The sequence below is a fragment of the Chroicocephalus ridibundus genome, chromosome 3, assembly GCF_963924245.1.
Source record: "Chroicocephalus ridibundus chromosome 3, bChrRid1.1, whole genome shotgun sequence".
NCBI classification, from domain to species: domain Eukaryota; kingdom Metazoa; phylum Chordata; class Aves; order Charadriiformes; family Laridae; genus Chroicocephalus; species Chroicocephalus ridibundus.
In genome coordinates, this window is record NC_086286.1 from 73,900,001 (window position 1) to 73,916,164 (window position 16,164).

The 16,164-nt window shown below is 37.3% G+C and overlaps 1 protein-coding gene across 1 annotated transcript in view; it reads left to right on the forward strand.

The window, feature by feature from the left end:
• The window catches only part of MAN1A1 (mannosidase alpha class 1A member 1), a 153,862-nt gene that overhangs the window by 48,479 nt on the left and 89,219 nt on the right, over positions 1–16,164 (forward strand). Inside the window, exons 3-4 of the mRNA XM_063329703.1 lie at positions 3,011–3,126; positions 13,996–14,076. Of these exons, the coding sequence (XP_063185773.1) occupies positions 3,011–3,126; positions 13,996–14,076 (197 nt within the window). The remainder of the gene's footprint in view (positions 1–3,010; positions 3,127–13,995; positions 14,077–16,164) is intronic.

Sequence of the window (16,164 nt, forward strand, 5' to 3'; positions counted from 1 at the left end):
TGCTATTTTTTTGTGTTATCTGCAAAATAATTCTGTAATTACTGTAGGTGTATGAATTTGCTCCCAGTGTTACTTATGATATTTTCCTTCTGCCTAGGGCAACTGTGAAATTCTGCCATGGTGACTGCAACTTTGCTGGCACTTTTTGTAACCCAGTGCTCATTGTTAATCAAATAGCAGTTCCTCAGGTGTATAACAAAACAGTCCTCCTGTCCAAATACTCTGTCATATGAGTGTGCATTGTAACTGCCTAGCAACAATCTTTGCCTGTTGTAGACCAAGCCTGCTGTGTCGTTCCTTGGGAATGTTGTGTAGGAACCAAGATGAACGATAACTGTATTTAATAGTTTATGTGGTGTGCTTTGTGAAGCATAGCATATATAAGCTTGTGAAATATTTGGTCTTATTCCATAATAAGAAATGTTCATTTAACTTCATTGCATTCCTTTTATTTCCTTCCCCCCTCCCCACCCCCGACCTTGTTTGTCTGACTGGTTATAAATGAGCTGTTTAGCTACGCAATTTCCTTAACACTCTTAAATTTGGATTATCCTGTTGGCTAACTTAGTGTAAACTGTGATTGTTCACAAGTCATAACTCTAGCCTCTAAACTGACACTTTAAGAGGGCACTCTGTGTTCTTTTATCTTTTATTCAAGAATTTTGGAGTATAACTGTTCGGGACAAACTTGACTATTTATTGTTAATTGCTTTATTCTATTTTCTGGAGCCTTCAGAACAATGGCAAAAGTTGTTCTAAATAAAGTAAGATCTACTTGGGATTCTCCTGGTTTTTTCTGTCTGCCTGCAGGGAGCAGCCTGTGCTCTAAGTAGGCCATATTCTGGTTCTGTATAGGCCAGATTCGGGGGCGGGGGGGGGATATAATAAAAATCATAGGAAGCGGGTGACTCCAAGGGCGATTTCTCAATAAGGTTGAATTCTCCTCTTTTTCTTGTGACTCAGTAGTGAGTTGCAAGCTCAAGTACTAATCCTTAAAATTGAAAGCTCAACTGTTTAGAGGTGGTGTTAGCTGTATTACAAGAGGATTATCACAAAGAATGTCACTGCACAGTGAGCCTATCGCAAGCCACTCGAGCAAAGCAGGTTATAGATGATTTTTCTGTAAGTAGAGCTCAGTTGTAAAAGTTCACCAGGAGCTGCTTTTGTTGTACAGAGTTACTAAACATCTCTAGAGCCTTTGCAGTAGCGTTCTTGAGCATGTGTCCTCCAGCAGTTTTCCACAGTCTCTCTCAGTTTCTCATGAGCTTCGGAAAAATAGAAGTTACTTAACTAAGTTTAAAGGGATGCCCTTCCTTTAATATGAGAGAAGGGGAGCCAAGCTCCAACTAAGCTCTGGGAAGATACGATGTCCTCCTTCCCAAAGTATGCTACAGTTTTACTAGTGGAATATCTAGGGGAAAACTTATAGATTCCTTCCTTCAGAGTAGAAAAGGGACATTCCAAAAAGGGATGGCATAAGCAATTAGCAGTTGCTAAAACAGAGCATCTGGTTCTGTTAAATTTACCAAGTAACTATTATGATGATCTCAAGTATTAATTTGTTTAAGATGATACAAATGGAAAGCTACTTTCTAACAGGACGCTTAAGTTAAGAAAATGATGTCAATCCTGCTATAGGGAGGCCTCCTCCATTTCGTCAGGAAGCAAATTACTACCTTGATGGCAGTAAACACAGAGTTTACTGAAATAGTGGATTTCCTACTTAAATATGAATTAGTCAGTTGTGATACTTGATAACTCTACAAACTAAGTTTATTTTTTCATCAGGTATTTCAGAGGCAAGATGCTAATCAAGTTCTGTAAACTTAGTTGCGGCTACCGTCTTGTTAGTCACAGAGCGCAATGAATTCCTGAATGAGTAGTCAACCATCCACTCTGGTCATTAGCCCTGCTGGGGGAGAGAGATTGGACCTAATGACTTTCTCTGTTCCTTGCAACTTAAATTATTCTGTAATTCTAAATGTTTACTTCTGTATCTAGGGTTGTCTTTAAAGAATACCTTAACAGTAGTTTGCATTCCTAATGAACATTGCTGTAGCTAAATTCATAAACACAAAATAAAGTGGCCAAAATTGAATTTTTGACACTATTCAGTAAATAGGAAATCAAACTCTTCTTAGATGAAAAAGATGTTTTGAAAAGGTCATTGTAAATTTGAAGAAAGCACAGGAAAGTCATCTGAGCGGCTTTATTTTCTCCCCAGCTCTCCACACTACCCTTTTGGTATGTTTCATGAACGTTTAATCCATGCCAAGGTGAACATACTGATGATATTTCGTCTTGCAACGTTAGGTGAAAGCTGATAAACTGACTCTTATCCATCTTCATAACAGAGGCAGAAGGATGCCACTTTTGCAAACATCCATAACTTGCTCTGAAAACCGATGTCTGACTGTCTGTCCTGAGCCGACAAATTCAGATGTGGCAAGTTTGCCTTTCCTCCCCTAGTGCTGTCTTGTGCCGGTTACATGCTGATGCACAGTATCAGAAAAATTGTTTTTTAGAGAGGGAACTTCTTAAAGGGCTTGCTTAACTGAAGTGTGATCACTGCTTATCAGCTTCTTAAAGCCTTATGTATATTATTGAGTATAAAAGCAAAAAAAGCAACTGATTTTTTTACTCCAAACTGGAAGAAACAGTCATTTCCCCATTTATGGAGATTCGTTGTCTTCTGTGAATTACATTTTACAGTGAACTGTTCCATCAGTGTTTAAAAATGAAAACTCATGGCTGAAAATGCAGTGCATCAGAACTGTTCTTCAAAACTTCATTAGTGGAAGAAATACTTAAATATTATGATGCTGTGTTGTGGCATGAGAATCAAAGTTAAGGCTGTGAATTACTAGTTGCCCACTTGAATGCTTATATGCCCAACTTTTAATTGGATTAATTGAAATTGAATTTGAAATTAGAATTAATTTAAATTAATTAGATCTAACTGAAAAGCCTTCTGTTGGAAATTAAATCACCGGCTCTTCATGTATTTCAGGTAACATTCAAGGAGCAACAATAGTGGATGCCCTTGATACACTATACATCATGGAAATGAAAGAGGAATTCAAGGAAGCCAAGGAGTGGGTTGAAAAAAACTTAGATTTCAATGTGGTAAGTAGTGTTGCTGATTAACATTTAATGCTCTGTTTAGTCTTTGGGGGCCAATTGACGACTGGGTTCTAAGATTGAAAGCGCGATGCAGGGCTACAGTATTTAGCTCATTGGTAGATAAAACAAGGCAGGAGGCAGAAACATAATAAACTTACTGCTCCACTTATACAGTTTTTCCATCGGAGAGATTTAGATAGGTAGGAGGCAACGAGCTGGACTGAAGGAAGGAAAAAAGAATAGAGTATTTACCATCGCAAAATAAACAACAAACTTTTCAGTCCTCTAGGATAGAAGAATCGGGACACTTCAAGCATTAATTTTTTAGTTACGCAAACACTTTACACTTTTGCTTTGTGAAATCTTCCACAAATTAGACTTGCGTTTAGAGAAAGCTCCGTGCCATGCTTGCCATTTAAGTTCCTTTGTGTATTCTAGAAGAGTTGAATCCCATGAGTTAGGCTGAACTGTTGGCACAAACTGATCTGCTTTAGTCTTACGAGGCACCAGGTCATCACAAGTGCACGTTGAAATCATCCTATTAACTGGTAACTATGCAGCTGAGAGCAAAGTTCGTTATTAAAGTTTTTATTCTAGGAAGGTTCTGAACATGCAAGAACCTCTGTAAAACTTCAATTCAATTGGGAAGTCCTGGTTTTGGTCTCTTTTTTTGGTTTTTCTTTTTCTTTTTTTTTTTTTTTCTTTTGTGGGCCGGGGTGTTTATTGTAACTGCTTGGTACAGAGAGCTAATGGAGTACCTCTGCTAATCAGTGTAGTAAAGTAGGAAAGCATTGTAGGCACGGTACACTGAGCACTTAAAAGCTCTTGTAGTTGACGTGCTTAATGGTAGAAACACTTTCTGAAAACAAAGTACTCTTTCTAATATGTTATGCAAAAGTCAGGATTAATTAGCTTCTCTAAAATGCTTGAGAATTAATTATCATTTTAAGAAGGAGGAGTTAATAAGAGTGGATAATATATAGTTTATATAAGCAGCAATTTAGTGTGCATTTATGTTTACATTAATAATGTAAATACAGGATATTAAACTGTGCTTCTGAGTAGTGTCAGATGTCTGATGATATACCTTGTGCTGGAAACTTCTACTTCTAGATGGTGTTGCCTACAATTTCAGGTCCTGTTGTTCACGTACTTTTAAAAATTATGTAGCCCGTATTTTTTCCTCAGTAATGCTTAAAAGCCTATGAATTCTTTCAAAATGTCTGCAATTTTGTATTCTGTTAGTCAATCAATGCAGCAATCCAATTTAGCAGATTTACCGAAACTACTTTACAGATAATACTGATGTGCATCAGGAACAGTATCTTATTCCTGATATTCCTGTAAGTAGCTGCCTTGGCTTCAACACCTCACAAAATTATTTTCGTAATACTTCGTAGTCATACAGAATTGAATTTTACATTGGCATCAGTGATGAGTGGATGAAAGTGGAAGGAGGAAATGAGAATAAGTAACTGCAACACCAACTTTAATAATTGATGTCAGTTTGTTTAATGGCTGAATTGTTTGAAGCTAGTAAACTTGTACTCTTGTTTAGTTTTCCACTTTAAATATAAGTTCTAGTTTCAAATTCTGCTTTGCGTTTGTATCTTACAGTTTGAAGTTGGAAATTACTTAACACAAAGGGCCCTCTCTTTTGTGTTTAAGCATTTATTATGTATCGGGCATTACTTGACATTTTCGGCATTAATGTTTTGTACACTCATGCTTGCTGCTGTTTTTGCAACCTTTCTCCCATAAAAGTGATTTAGTTTTTAACAACTGACACACTGACATATCCTTAAGTGTTATTTCTTGTGAGTGGTATAAAATGTGTTTCTGTTTGATGTTTCTGGTCATTTCCTGGGCAGTGACTGCTTAATCAGCTTTTGGGGAAGCATGTTTGGTCTTTATTTGTGTAATAAATAGGATTAGTTTGTCTTTCCATTTAATCTTAGAACTGTGCTTTTTCAATCTTAAATTTTCTTTAAGATGTTCTTTACAAAAATAGCTGTGACTGTATTCTGTGGCAGAATCTTTTCTCTTTATATTCTATGTCAATGCAGCTGGATAAAGCAAGTTTTCCTCTCCAGGAGTTTCTAATATGTCAGATACTCATTGTACATCTGGCATTTGGCCAGCACTTGATCATTTTCATCACCTAATTGTAAAAGTTTCCAAATGTCACTTTGTAAAGTAGGCACTAGTTTATCCACATAGAAGGATTTATGGACTAAAGATGACTTAATGGGAAATGGCATCATCTCTTCCCCTGTTAGATTTCAGTCCCTCAAGTCAATGAATTAGTTGTCAGGGTTACTCTTGTTTACCTTGCTGAAGAAAGCAATGTTTTGATTTTGAAGGAAAATTCAAGATAAGTAAAAGCCACCTTTCTTGGCAAACTTGTGAGTTTTGGTAAACTTGTGAGTGGATGTGTTTGGAAGCTTCCCCTTTTGGAGTATAACACTCTTAGACTATTCTTGTTATAGCTGGAGCTGGTAGCCCTGTGGTTTTATAACTGGGATATCCACATTGCAATGCTCGGAGTTTTTTTCTCTCATAACTGCTGAAATTCCTCATATTTGATACCTTGCTGAAGTTTCAGCCAAACTGAGTAGTCCTTCAGGAATTAAGTTGCATTTTCTGATTCTGTCAATATTTTAAGAGATTTAGACATACATGCACCTTTGGAAAGAGCTGACACTTAGCAGTGGGTACATCCGTGGTCTTTGCACCATGAATGTGTGCTCTGTTTTCCGTTAAATCACTTCACCTCTGAAGAGCTGTATTTTTGCTCTTCAGTTAATATAGCTGAGGGCGTGGTCTGACCTCCCCACGTCTGCTGCTGCCCGCACACCTTTTTGGCCGTGCTCGTGCATGACCCTGCGCAGGGCTGCCCTGCGCCGCCTTCTATATCAACACGTTGCAAGGGAGGAAAAAGGAGCCAGTCTTTCAGGGGATCACTGGGGAGCTTGGTTGTTTCCTAGCTACAACTATGCGTTGCTGTGTGCTGCTCTGTTTTTATTTTTTTCATTATTTGCTTTAGGACCTGCACACACACAGAGCGTTTGTAGCTTTCTGAAAGAGTTTCTGTACCACCACCCCAACCCCTGCTTCACGTTGGGGAGGAAAAAGCTATCGGCCTCTGCAGCGCAGGGGGGTAAAACCACAATGAATCCATACTTGGGAAGAGATACTGGAAGAGGGATCTTAATGAGATGGATGAAGAGGTCAGGGTTCAGTGAGTAGCAATGGAGGAGCTGAGCCACTTGGCCACAGCAGTGAAGGGTTGGGAGTTGTTAAGTACTGGAACCGATGGTGCTTCACTTCTATGCCCAGATGCCCCCCAGCCTCTTTAGGATGCGACACTAACTGATCCATCCCCCTCTTCATCCCTGCTAAACTCCTTGCACACAAAAGGACAGTCTTGCCCGTACTGCATACTGAGAACAGTTCTTGGCCTACATGGTGTCCCAAAGCTTGCCTGGGCACTGGGTGGAACAACAGGGACCCAAACCAGACCAGAAGGTGCTCACAAATGGTATGTGGGACAGTGCTTGAATTTCACACCTCGACCCACTGATCAGCCATCTGATGTGGGTGTTAGCAGGCAAGACCAGGATGGGAACAGGATATGGAGCAGGAAGCCATATGCTTGTTGGGAGAAGAGGAAAATGGTTTCTTCCACCAGAAGATATCTCAAAGGTGAATTTGGATTCAAACTTAAAATCACCTTCCTTTTGGTTATTAGGGAATTTTGCTTTCTTTGCCTCATCCCTTTCTGGTTTTGGTCAAAATGAAGGATGGTGGGAAGTTATGTTTGCTCCAGTGGCACCAGTCTGTGCAAGAGCTTTGTGTGGATATAATTTAGTTGACTTCCGCTGACATTTTGTGCAGGCACTGACTCATCGTGCATAATCCGTCTCATCACAGATACCTTCCCTTGTTAACTGCACGGGATGGATCAACCTAGGAAAGAGTGGATGTTGTGCTGTGGGGAAAGTATGAAGAGTGTTTCGTTATTTGTTCTTGAAGATAGGTACTAAATGAGTTGAGGAACTGCCTAAAGAGAAGGGAATGAGTAAGATGGCAAGGGTAAGTTGAGGATTGTATCCTGCCAGCACTCTTAAGCAAAGCTGTTTACCAGAGGTCAGTCAGTCACTGTATCTGATTTAATAAGCCAGCCTGAAGGTTTACTTACTGGTTCTGATTTTTGTCTTTGTACTTAGCTTTGCAGATTTGAGTGTCTTTTTAAAGTAGCTTTGTGTGCAGCTTCATGCAATGTAGAAGTTTTGCATGTAATATGTCTATTTTGAAACTAGAAGAGAGTGGAAAAAGTACAGACTCTTGAAAATATGTTTATCTCTACTGCCATGTGTAGATTAACGTGCCCCTTTTCCAACATCCCAGAATAGCAAATATTATTTGGATCTAAGTATTAATGCTTCCAGCATTTATCTTTAGCTCAAATCTATCAATGGTGTCGCAGTCAGTAACAGGACAAACTTTTAGAATCCATATTGTTTACTTCAGACTTCAACATTTACAAGTTTAAATGCTATTACTCTCAAACCGTAGGTATTATGATTGACTTGTAATTATATTTAACAGTCCATAACCTAATGTTCTGGCTTGGAGGCAGATGGTTTTTGGCGCTTTATTCTTGGTGGTTTTTTTCTCTTTAAGTGAGAAAATCAGAAAGTTTCCTAATATAACAATTTGCAATAGGGTAGCTTTCCTATTTAAAAAAAAAGAAAAAAAAAAAAAAGGGTGTGTGGGAAGTGAGAGTAAATGGACTTCAAGTAAATTTATAATGGGTCTGTGAGGAAGCTTAAGAAAGCCAGCAGTTGAAAATGGTTCTTTAATTTGTGGGACTATTTGTTTACTAGTTTGCCATATAACTTGTTAGTACACTTTAAATGCCAGACTTCAAAATGACTTGATTTTGTTTTGATTATGAATAAGAAATTATTTTGATGGACTAAAAGAAGATCTTGCAAATTCATTATTAAATGCAGTTCTTTTGCTGCTAGCGTTGGTTGATGCCTTCAGTAACACTTTATTTTTGTGCCTGTTTAAGATGTTACAGTTTGCCATGGGGGGACTTCAGCAAGATTAAATAGCATGTTACGCAATAAACAGGCTTTGATACTTGCAATAAAAAGGTTGCTAAAATTGTTTCCCTTGTCTATGAGAACTGAGTGTTTTAGCAGGCTGCCACTAAATTTCATTTGTGAATATGAATGAAACTTTTTTTTTTCCCCCATAACTGCAAGTAATTAAAAGGTTGTTTAGTACAGTAGTTTAAAGTGAGCTATTGTAGTACTTTTTGTGCCTCTATCATACTCCCTGGACTGCTTGAAAAATGCTAAGATTTGGTTTTGTTCCCAACCTTTGTGCTTCAACAGGGGAACATTATTACTTAATAGCAATAATAATTACAAATCCCCCTCATTTCACTTGAAATGTGGGCCCTTTGTGTCCATTGTTTAGTCTAGAATTATGTACATCATTCAGCATTGTTCAGTGTAGGGTCCCTGGCGTTCTGTTGCACAGCTTCTTAACCTGCAGGGTAGGGGCTGTTTGCAATGGTACAGTATGGCGTGGGGGTGTCACTTTATTCCTTGTACACAGGAGCAATAGATGGAAACGCAGACGAGGTGACTGAACTTGTATTGCACTCTTCATGAGAACAGGAGAAAGAAAGTAAGTTTTGGAAAGAATCTGTGCAACAAAGATGACTGAAACAAATTATTTGGTAGGATTTGTGGCCTTATTTGTATCTTTATAAAAACTAAGACAGTAAGCTCTTTATCAAATGTAAATTTAGGTGACTTGGTTATTGTGAATACCTTCATCCACATAAAGAACACACAGTATTTTCTCCAATTGAATTATGAATGGCAGAGCAAGTACCAGCATTGATGAGTGCCAGGTGGAAGCTGATAGTAGATAAATAAAATTGGGTTGCATTTCAAATGTTGTGTTTATAAGTGAAAGCGACTTCCCATGGGAAAATATAGATGGAAATTGTTTTGGCCTTGGTTTATGAATTTGTGGAGAGGAAGACTTGCAGGAAAGAGATGCATTAAGGAAATGATCCAGAAGGATGTGAATACTGATTTTTTTAAAAGCTGGAGGAGTCCAATAGAAGAAGGGCTTCAGGAGAGCCCAGCTGACAGTAGTTTTGTTGACTGAACAGTGCTTTCAATATTAAATTCAATGACAGCTGGTTGAAGCTTCAGCAGTTTAATGGTTATAGACTTAATCCTCCGGTTTATGGAAGGGTGAAGGAAGTGGTGAGGTGCAGCTGAGATCAGATTGACCCAGTCATAGGTTTGCAAATAAAACACAAATGCAGAGTAACACAAACTAGCTAATGTAACTCTTGGCACTTCGTATTTTTTCCCCTGTTTGGTAATATTTGTTGCTTTTTGAAGACGGGGCTTTCTAAGGTATAGTCAGCCTCCCTTTTTTTAAAAAAAGTTACTTAAATAAGTTTACTAGTTAAATCTGTCACATTCTGCAGCTTCTTGAGTGTTTCTGATCTATGGTTGTTCTCTTGCTTTAAAAAAAACCCCTTATTTTAGCATTTCTCCTTGTCAAGACAAAATGTGGTAACACTCGGCTGTTTCATCCTTTGATTGTAGAGACTTGGTTATTTGCAGAGCCTGAGTTTGAGAAAGAGCAGTCTCTACCATATGTGAATAGGTTCACTTTGGTGTTATGTGTCTAGCCAGCAATGTAAAGGATGTTACATCTTTTTGTCAAAATAATTTTGTCTTTAGAAGCTAATCAAGGAAACCAGATGAAATTCCACAAGGTCATCACAGTTTTGCTCTTGCACTAACCACATAATGTATACATATATTGCCTTTGGTTTTCTGTTTCTCTAAGCAGAGTGAGCAGCAGTCACATTTTCTCCAGATTTTGTATAATACTTGGACTGTCCCATTTATGATTCACTTATCAGAAGATCAAATAGTGAATGATAAATTATTGATCATGTGTAAGATGAAAGACTTAATTACTCGTGTCCTTCAATTAACATAAAAGCCCTGGAAGTAAAACAAAAAACACGTTGTTCCCAATATGCATATCACTTTCCCAAGCCATCTACATACTTTCAGAATCCTTTATAAAAGGGACACCTCCAAAACTAGCAGCCAGGGCAAGATGATATTGCATAGGAACAATAAAAGCTTAGCAGAGACATGTACTAACACAGGTGTTTCAGGTATCATCGTACACAGCACATGGCCGTGCAGGCTAATTGGAGTACTAATGAAAAGACTGTAAAATTAGAGATATTATCTATCCAGTTGGTCAGAATCATCTTATATACTTGTGATCTTGCAAAAGGAAAATTGTAGTCATTTTAAAACAAGTATGTTGAGTCACTTCTCCTTACAGAAGTTCCATTAGATATAATAGAATTAATTCAGTCACTTCTCAGACCTGCTATGTCTGAGACATATATATTCAAACCATCATATACAATGATTGTTTGAAAGAGAAGGTTAAACTTGAAATAAAAAATAAAGTAAAATAATTCTGGCCTCTTCAGCTGGTGAAGTAGAAGCTTTGGGAAGTGCAGATAAAGATTTTTCCCATATATTTTGTCACTGTTATGTGCATCATGAGGTATTTGTGTACAGCCAGATCTGAGACCTAAATAAAAGAATAACATTGCTTACTTGGGATTTGACTGCTGAGTAGAAATATACAGACTTATTTGTGCAAACTGTATGTGGATGGTGATTAAAAATATGAAGAGAGGGTAATGATCAGGGTGTGGCATCTTAAATGCATAATGCAAAAATCTTAAAAAATCAAACCAAAAAGAAAGGTAAAGTTGGTGTAGCCGACATCTGCTACTTCTAGAAAAAGTTCACTTGTTTTAACAGACTACTTCTTCACACAAATTTTCCATGTAGAGATGAATGCTTCTTTGACATGAAATTGTAAAACTAACTGTTCTGGAAAATGCGATAATTCCTGTGTTTTCTGAGAATACTACTGGCCTGGTATAATGAGTTTTGAATAACTATGTATTAAGCATACAGCTTTCAAATCTACCATTAATGAAATGTCTGTCCATTTCATTAATTGCGTCTGCTTCAGTGGTTTGTATAAAGATTGTAGTAAGAGATGAGGATTTCAAACAAAGGTTCAGAGACATGTGCAAGTGAAGTATTGGAAATCTGATAAAGCTAAAACAATGGTTGGCTTCAAGAAATGTCCTGAAAGATCGCCACTTCAGCAAACAGGATTACAGTGCAATTAATCTTTGTGGTTCGACAGTAAAATCTTTATTCACATTACTTCAGAGTCATCTTTTTGTCTATAACTGAATTCCAGAAGCAGATGTCAGTGCACACATACTGAGCCTTTCTTAAAGGGCCTTCACATTCCTTGAAAAATAACACTGGTTTGTGAGTGGCCATATTAAATCCAGAAAGGTAAAATGTAAGGTTCTGGAGACAAAATACTCAGCTCATATATCACTCAGTTTACTTCGAGCAATTCAGAATAAAAAAGTAATTTAATTTCATCCTTACAGGAAGCACAAGTGTCTGGGATGTCTGATTAACTCATTTCCTTGTTTAATACCTACCTCTTTACATCTTCAACTTTCCCGCATCAAAGAAAAATTCTTAACATGTGTTGAGGCTCAGGACTGAAATGGAAAGACCTTGAACTTCTGAAGCTGGTTCTCAAGTAAAATACTATTTATAGGAGTTTCAGCTAGCTCAGGTTCCTGGGAAGAGAAGCTGCCCCCATCATTCCTTTAATCATCCTTTCTTCAGTCAGATCAGATCAGCCTTTCTTAAGTCACCTCAGTTCTCTACAAGCTGTTTTATGCATTGGATTTAGTTAAGGTAGACTTCTTTATTTAACGTAGAGTTCTTACATAGGTAGCCTGCTGAGCAGGTGAACAGCTGTATTGTCTAGCTGGTTCAGCTTTTATATCCATCTCCCCAGGTTTACCAGATATCACAACATAATAAGAAGAAATGCACAGAAAGCGCACTAGTTAAAGTTGAAGTGAATACCTATTTCCAGTTACTTCATTCTCCTTCTTGCTGGATTCAGTGAGACAATGACTGGACACTTGGAAGGAGAAATATCAGATTAATTTTGAAAATAGGAATTAAGCCTCTTTTTTTTTTCTTTTTTTTTTCTTTTTCTTTGTAGCTTCTTTCAGAAAGAACGAGTAGACCAGTATTGGGAGAGCAGTGAGTGAGGAGAAACTGCTGAGTCTTAGTACACTTAAAATAAACTTGAAAAATGTTAAGTTCTGACCAGTGCAAGACAGGAAGATAACTTTTTCAGTTTGCAGTCTTAACATATGATGCCAGGTGTGAGTTTTCAATAGGCAGATGTGTGTGATGGCTTTGCTTTGACCCTTTGAACTGTGCTTGTGTGCATAAAAGAAACTACACAGGCACACACATGTAGTATATACCAATTATATATTAATCAGAGCAATTCTGTGGATGAAATTATATCCTCCATTTTTAGAGGGGGAAGTACACAACAGATTTTAGAGGAGAAAAGTTAAGTGCCTGAGGGTAAGTGGACAAACATTGTAGCAAATCGGTGGTTTTTTGAAGTCTGTACCTTTACAACTGATGAAGCATTAAACAACTCTGAAATGTGTCTAAATACTTTTCCTTAATCAGAGTGCCTTGCAAACTGGAAAGCATGAAGTAATATTTCTAAAAAGTAACCTGGTGCTGTTTTCTTCTACAAAGGCAGTTTACTAGAATTTAAAATCCATAGAAAACAGAGAGCAACTTCTTCCCTCCTCTGTAAACTGACATCTGAACATTTAAACTGGAAAAGTACAAAAACCAGCTGAGTGAGAAAAGTCGTTTGGAAGAAAATCCCACAGCTCCACCATGCATTGATTTATTTTGAATATAGCTATAGTATCTGTCAACAAATACAAGATGGATAAAAACAACTCAATAAAAGCAAGAGATTGACTGCTGGGTACAATTTTTCTACAGAAATAGAAAAATGTAAAAAGTAGTATTACATCAAAATTGCATTTAAAAAAGCAAAAATTAAAAACCTTCAATAGATCAGCTTTTCGACTGAATGCCTCTTGAGTGGATCGGATGTTGTGTAGTGGGGTAAAATTGGAATTGACTTGGGAAAGAACAAGAGAAGGTAGTGATCATGAGACTCAGATTCTTCATTTAGGTTTGGATTTAAAAAGGCAAAGAAGAATGTACTTTGAATTTTGAAACAGGTAATGGATGTATCTGTACTGCTCAGTACAACAAACCTAGTCTCTATCATTTGGCCAGTCCAGCTTGGGAAGGGCTGGCAGTGATGGTGAAAGATCATCTGCTTCCTAGTAAATACGCGTCATGATTACATTTTTATTATTAACATATAATTGACCTCCCCTTTTACAATAATGTCCATTTAGACTGAAGTAGGAAAACTCTTGGGCATTCTGATCAAGAACTTGTCATACGGTGTCTAAGAAGAGATGGTGTGAGGTGAGGTAGTGTGAGACGTGGTCCGAGAGCACTTTTTGTGTGTGAGCACTGAATCATTTGCAAGGAAGTACTTAGTTATGTGGATTTAGAGAATGCCTTATGTCCAAGTGGAAGAGATAAAAAGTTAAAAAGGATGAGGATAATAGGATATTTTGCTTAGTTGAGGAAGAGAAGGAAATACTTTAAAATGCTCTTAAGTTCAGTTATGTCGGCTTTCCCTGTGTCTTCTGTGTTTTGCCATTTACAGCTGTTGTCACTTAATACCTGCATGTATATATATAAAAAAGACAAAAATAAACAAACAAAACTGTACAGAAAAATATTGGGATAAAACTATGTTTGTTTATTTCAACAGAACGCTGAAATTTCAGTATTTGAAGTGAACATCCGTTTTGTCGGTGGACTCCTTTCAGCTTACTATCTTTCAGGAGAAGAGGTAAGACATTTCCACATGGTTTATCTAAAATATCATCATCTAGATAAGTAGGTAACTTTATTTTAATAATCTTATTTATCTAAATTAAACTTGTTTAGAACTTTAAAAATGGCTTGTGCAGCAGAGACCTGTCCAATGTGTTTTCTTGCTTTTATCACTGTTGCTTTGTATAAGTCTTGAAGTTATTACTTGATGTAAGTGTTAAATGGTTTTATTTTTTTTTCCCTGAGTTGAAACCATACCCAGTGCATTTTTACCAGGCTTCATGCCAGAGTGTGTAATTATGGAGTTCCTATGCCATGGTAGTGGTAGATTTGGTGCATCAGGTTCCTGCTTCACTGATTAGTTTGCAGTATATTCTTTAATTCCTATAAACTTTACTTCTGTTGGCCTCACATGGAAAAGACATGTTAAGACCAAAAAGGTAACTGGTAAACCTATATATGTGAATGTCTAAAGCGTTAGTATCCCATTAATCTCTATTGCCTGTCATGGTTTCTAGAAAGGATGAAGAAGCAATTTCATCTAAGGGCTTTGACTAATGCAGTTATTTCTGTAATATATTTGGAGAAGGCTATAGTGGTACTGTGATATTTTAAATTTTTAGCTTGGCACTTGAAAAGTCTTTAATCTTCCTAGTCTAAGTTCTTGTTCCTATCTCTGGATTATCACAGTATTTTATTATAGGATTACCAGAAGTTAATACTCTTTATCCATAAGTTGAATTTATCATTGAATTTCTTTAAATCCAAAGTAATTACTGGTGTAAACTCCACAAAACCCTAAAGGTGTGTAATTTTCTTTCATATGTAAATTTCCCAAATAGTAGGTAAAGCCCTGTTTTGAACCTGTCACTTTAAATTAACTTAAATTCTATGGTGTGCATGTTGGTTTTTGTTAAAATTTAGCATTATGCTAAAGCTGTTTTAGCAGGTACTATTGGGTCATGGGCCTGACAAAGCAGTTATAAGGAGGCAACGTTCCTCTGACATTTTTATCATACCTATCTATTTCCCATGGTCCTACCGTGAGTGTAGGTGGTATTGAAAATACATTAATGTTTTAAAATATACAGTTTTTCATGTTTTAACTGTCTTAGATTTTTCTGGAAGAAAATTTTACACTTAGACCCATTTAAAATTCGCCCTTACCAGTAAGGAAAAAAATCAAGAGGTTCTTGGTAGCTGGCTTCTTTATCTCTACTAAATATTGGTTTACTTAATGTTTCATCTTCAACTCTTGAAGGAAATCACTTGTCCTCCTACAGTAACTCAGCAACCAGAAATAAGCATATCTAAAGGTGTCTAGAATGGAAAGCTCTTACTTCTGCGATTAAATAGTTCTATCTTTCACTGCATATCTGCTCCTTGCAAACAGGCATGAACTTTTCCAGTATAACCTATTGCTACATTTTAATTAAGCAGTTCTGACGGAAGCAGAGGATGCTTCTTGGCAGACAACAAGCTGGTAGAGGACTGCACGTGAGCCTTTACATCAAGTGGCAGTTGTCTGCCAAGAAATGCCCGAACCATTTGTCATCAGTGCTGTTGATTTCATGTATATGTTGATGGTTTATATCTTGTGTCTGTTAATGTGCAGGCTCATTTTCAATCAGTGCAGATAGTTTCTCCTAAATAACACCTAGCCATTGCTTCTCAGGCATTCCTTCACCTTTAGAGAGGCAGTTTTACCACCACCTCTTGGACTAGATGGATAGCAATACTTGTGTTCCAATAAAACCCTGTTGTACAAACGAAATGAGGAAATATTTAAAACAAAAGGAGGTATTTGACTCAATGCATAATTAAGTGGAACTCTTTGCAGTGGAGCATTAGTGACACTGGATGCTAATGTCTGTTCTAAAAATGAATGTAATGTTATTGTTAATGAAATTAAAATTGTTAATGAAAGTAAAATGGGCCCCTAAACACAAAGATGACGTGTACGATTAAGGAGGGTCCTGAGCTCTTGCAGGCTGGGAAAGACACTGTCCATGCTTGCCACTGGGTTTTGTGCTCTGTGGTAGACATCTGCTATCCAAGACAGAATGATGCTCCTAAGCTAACAGTTGTCCTAGTGGCTTGGAGA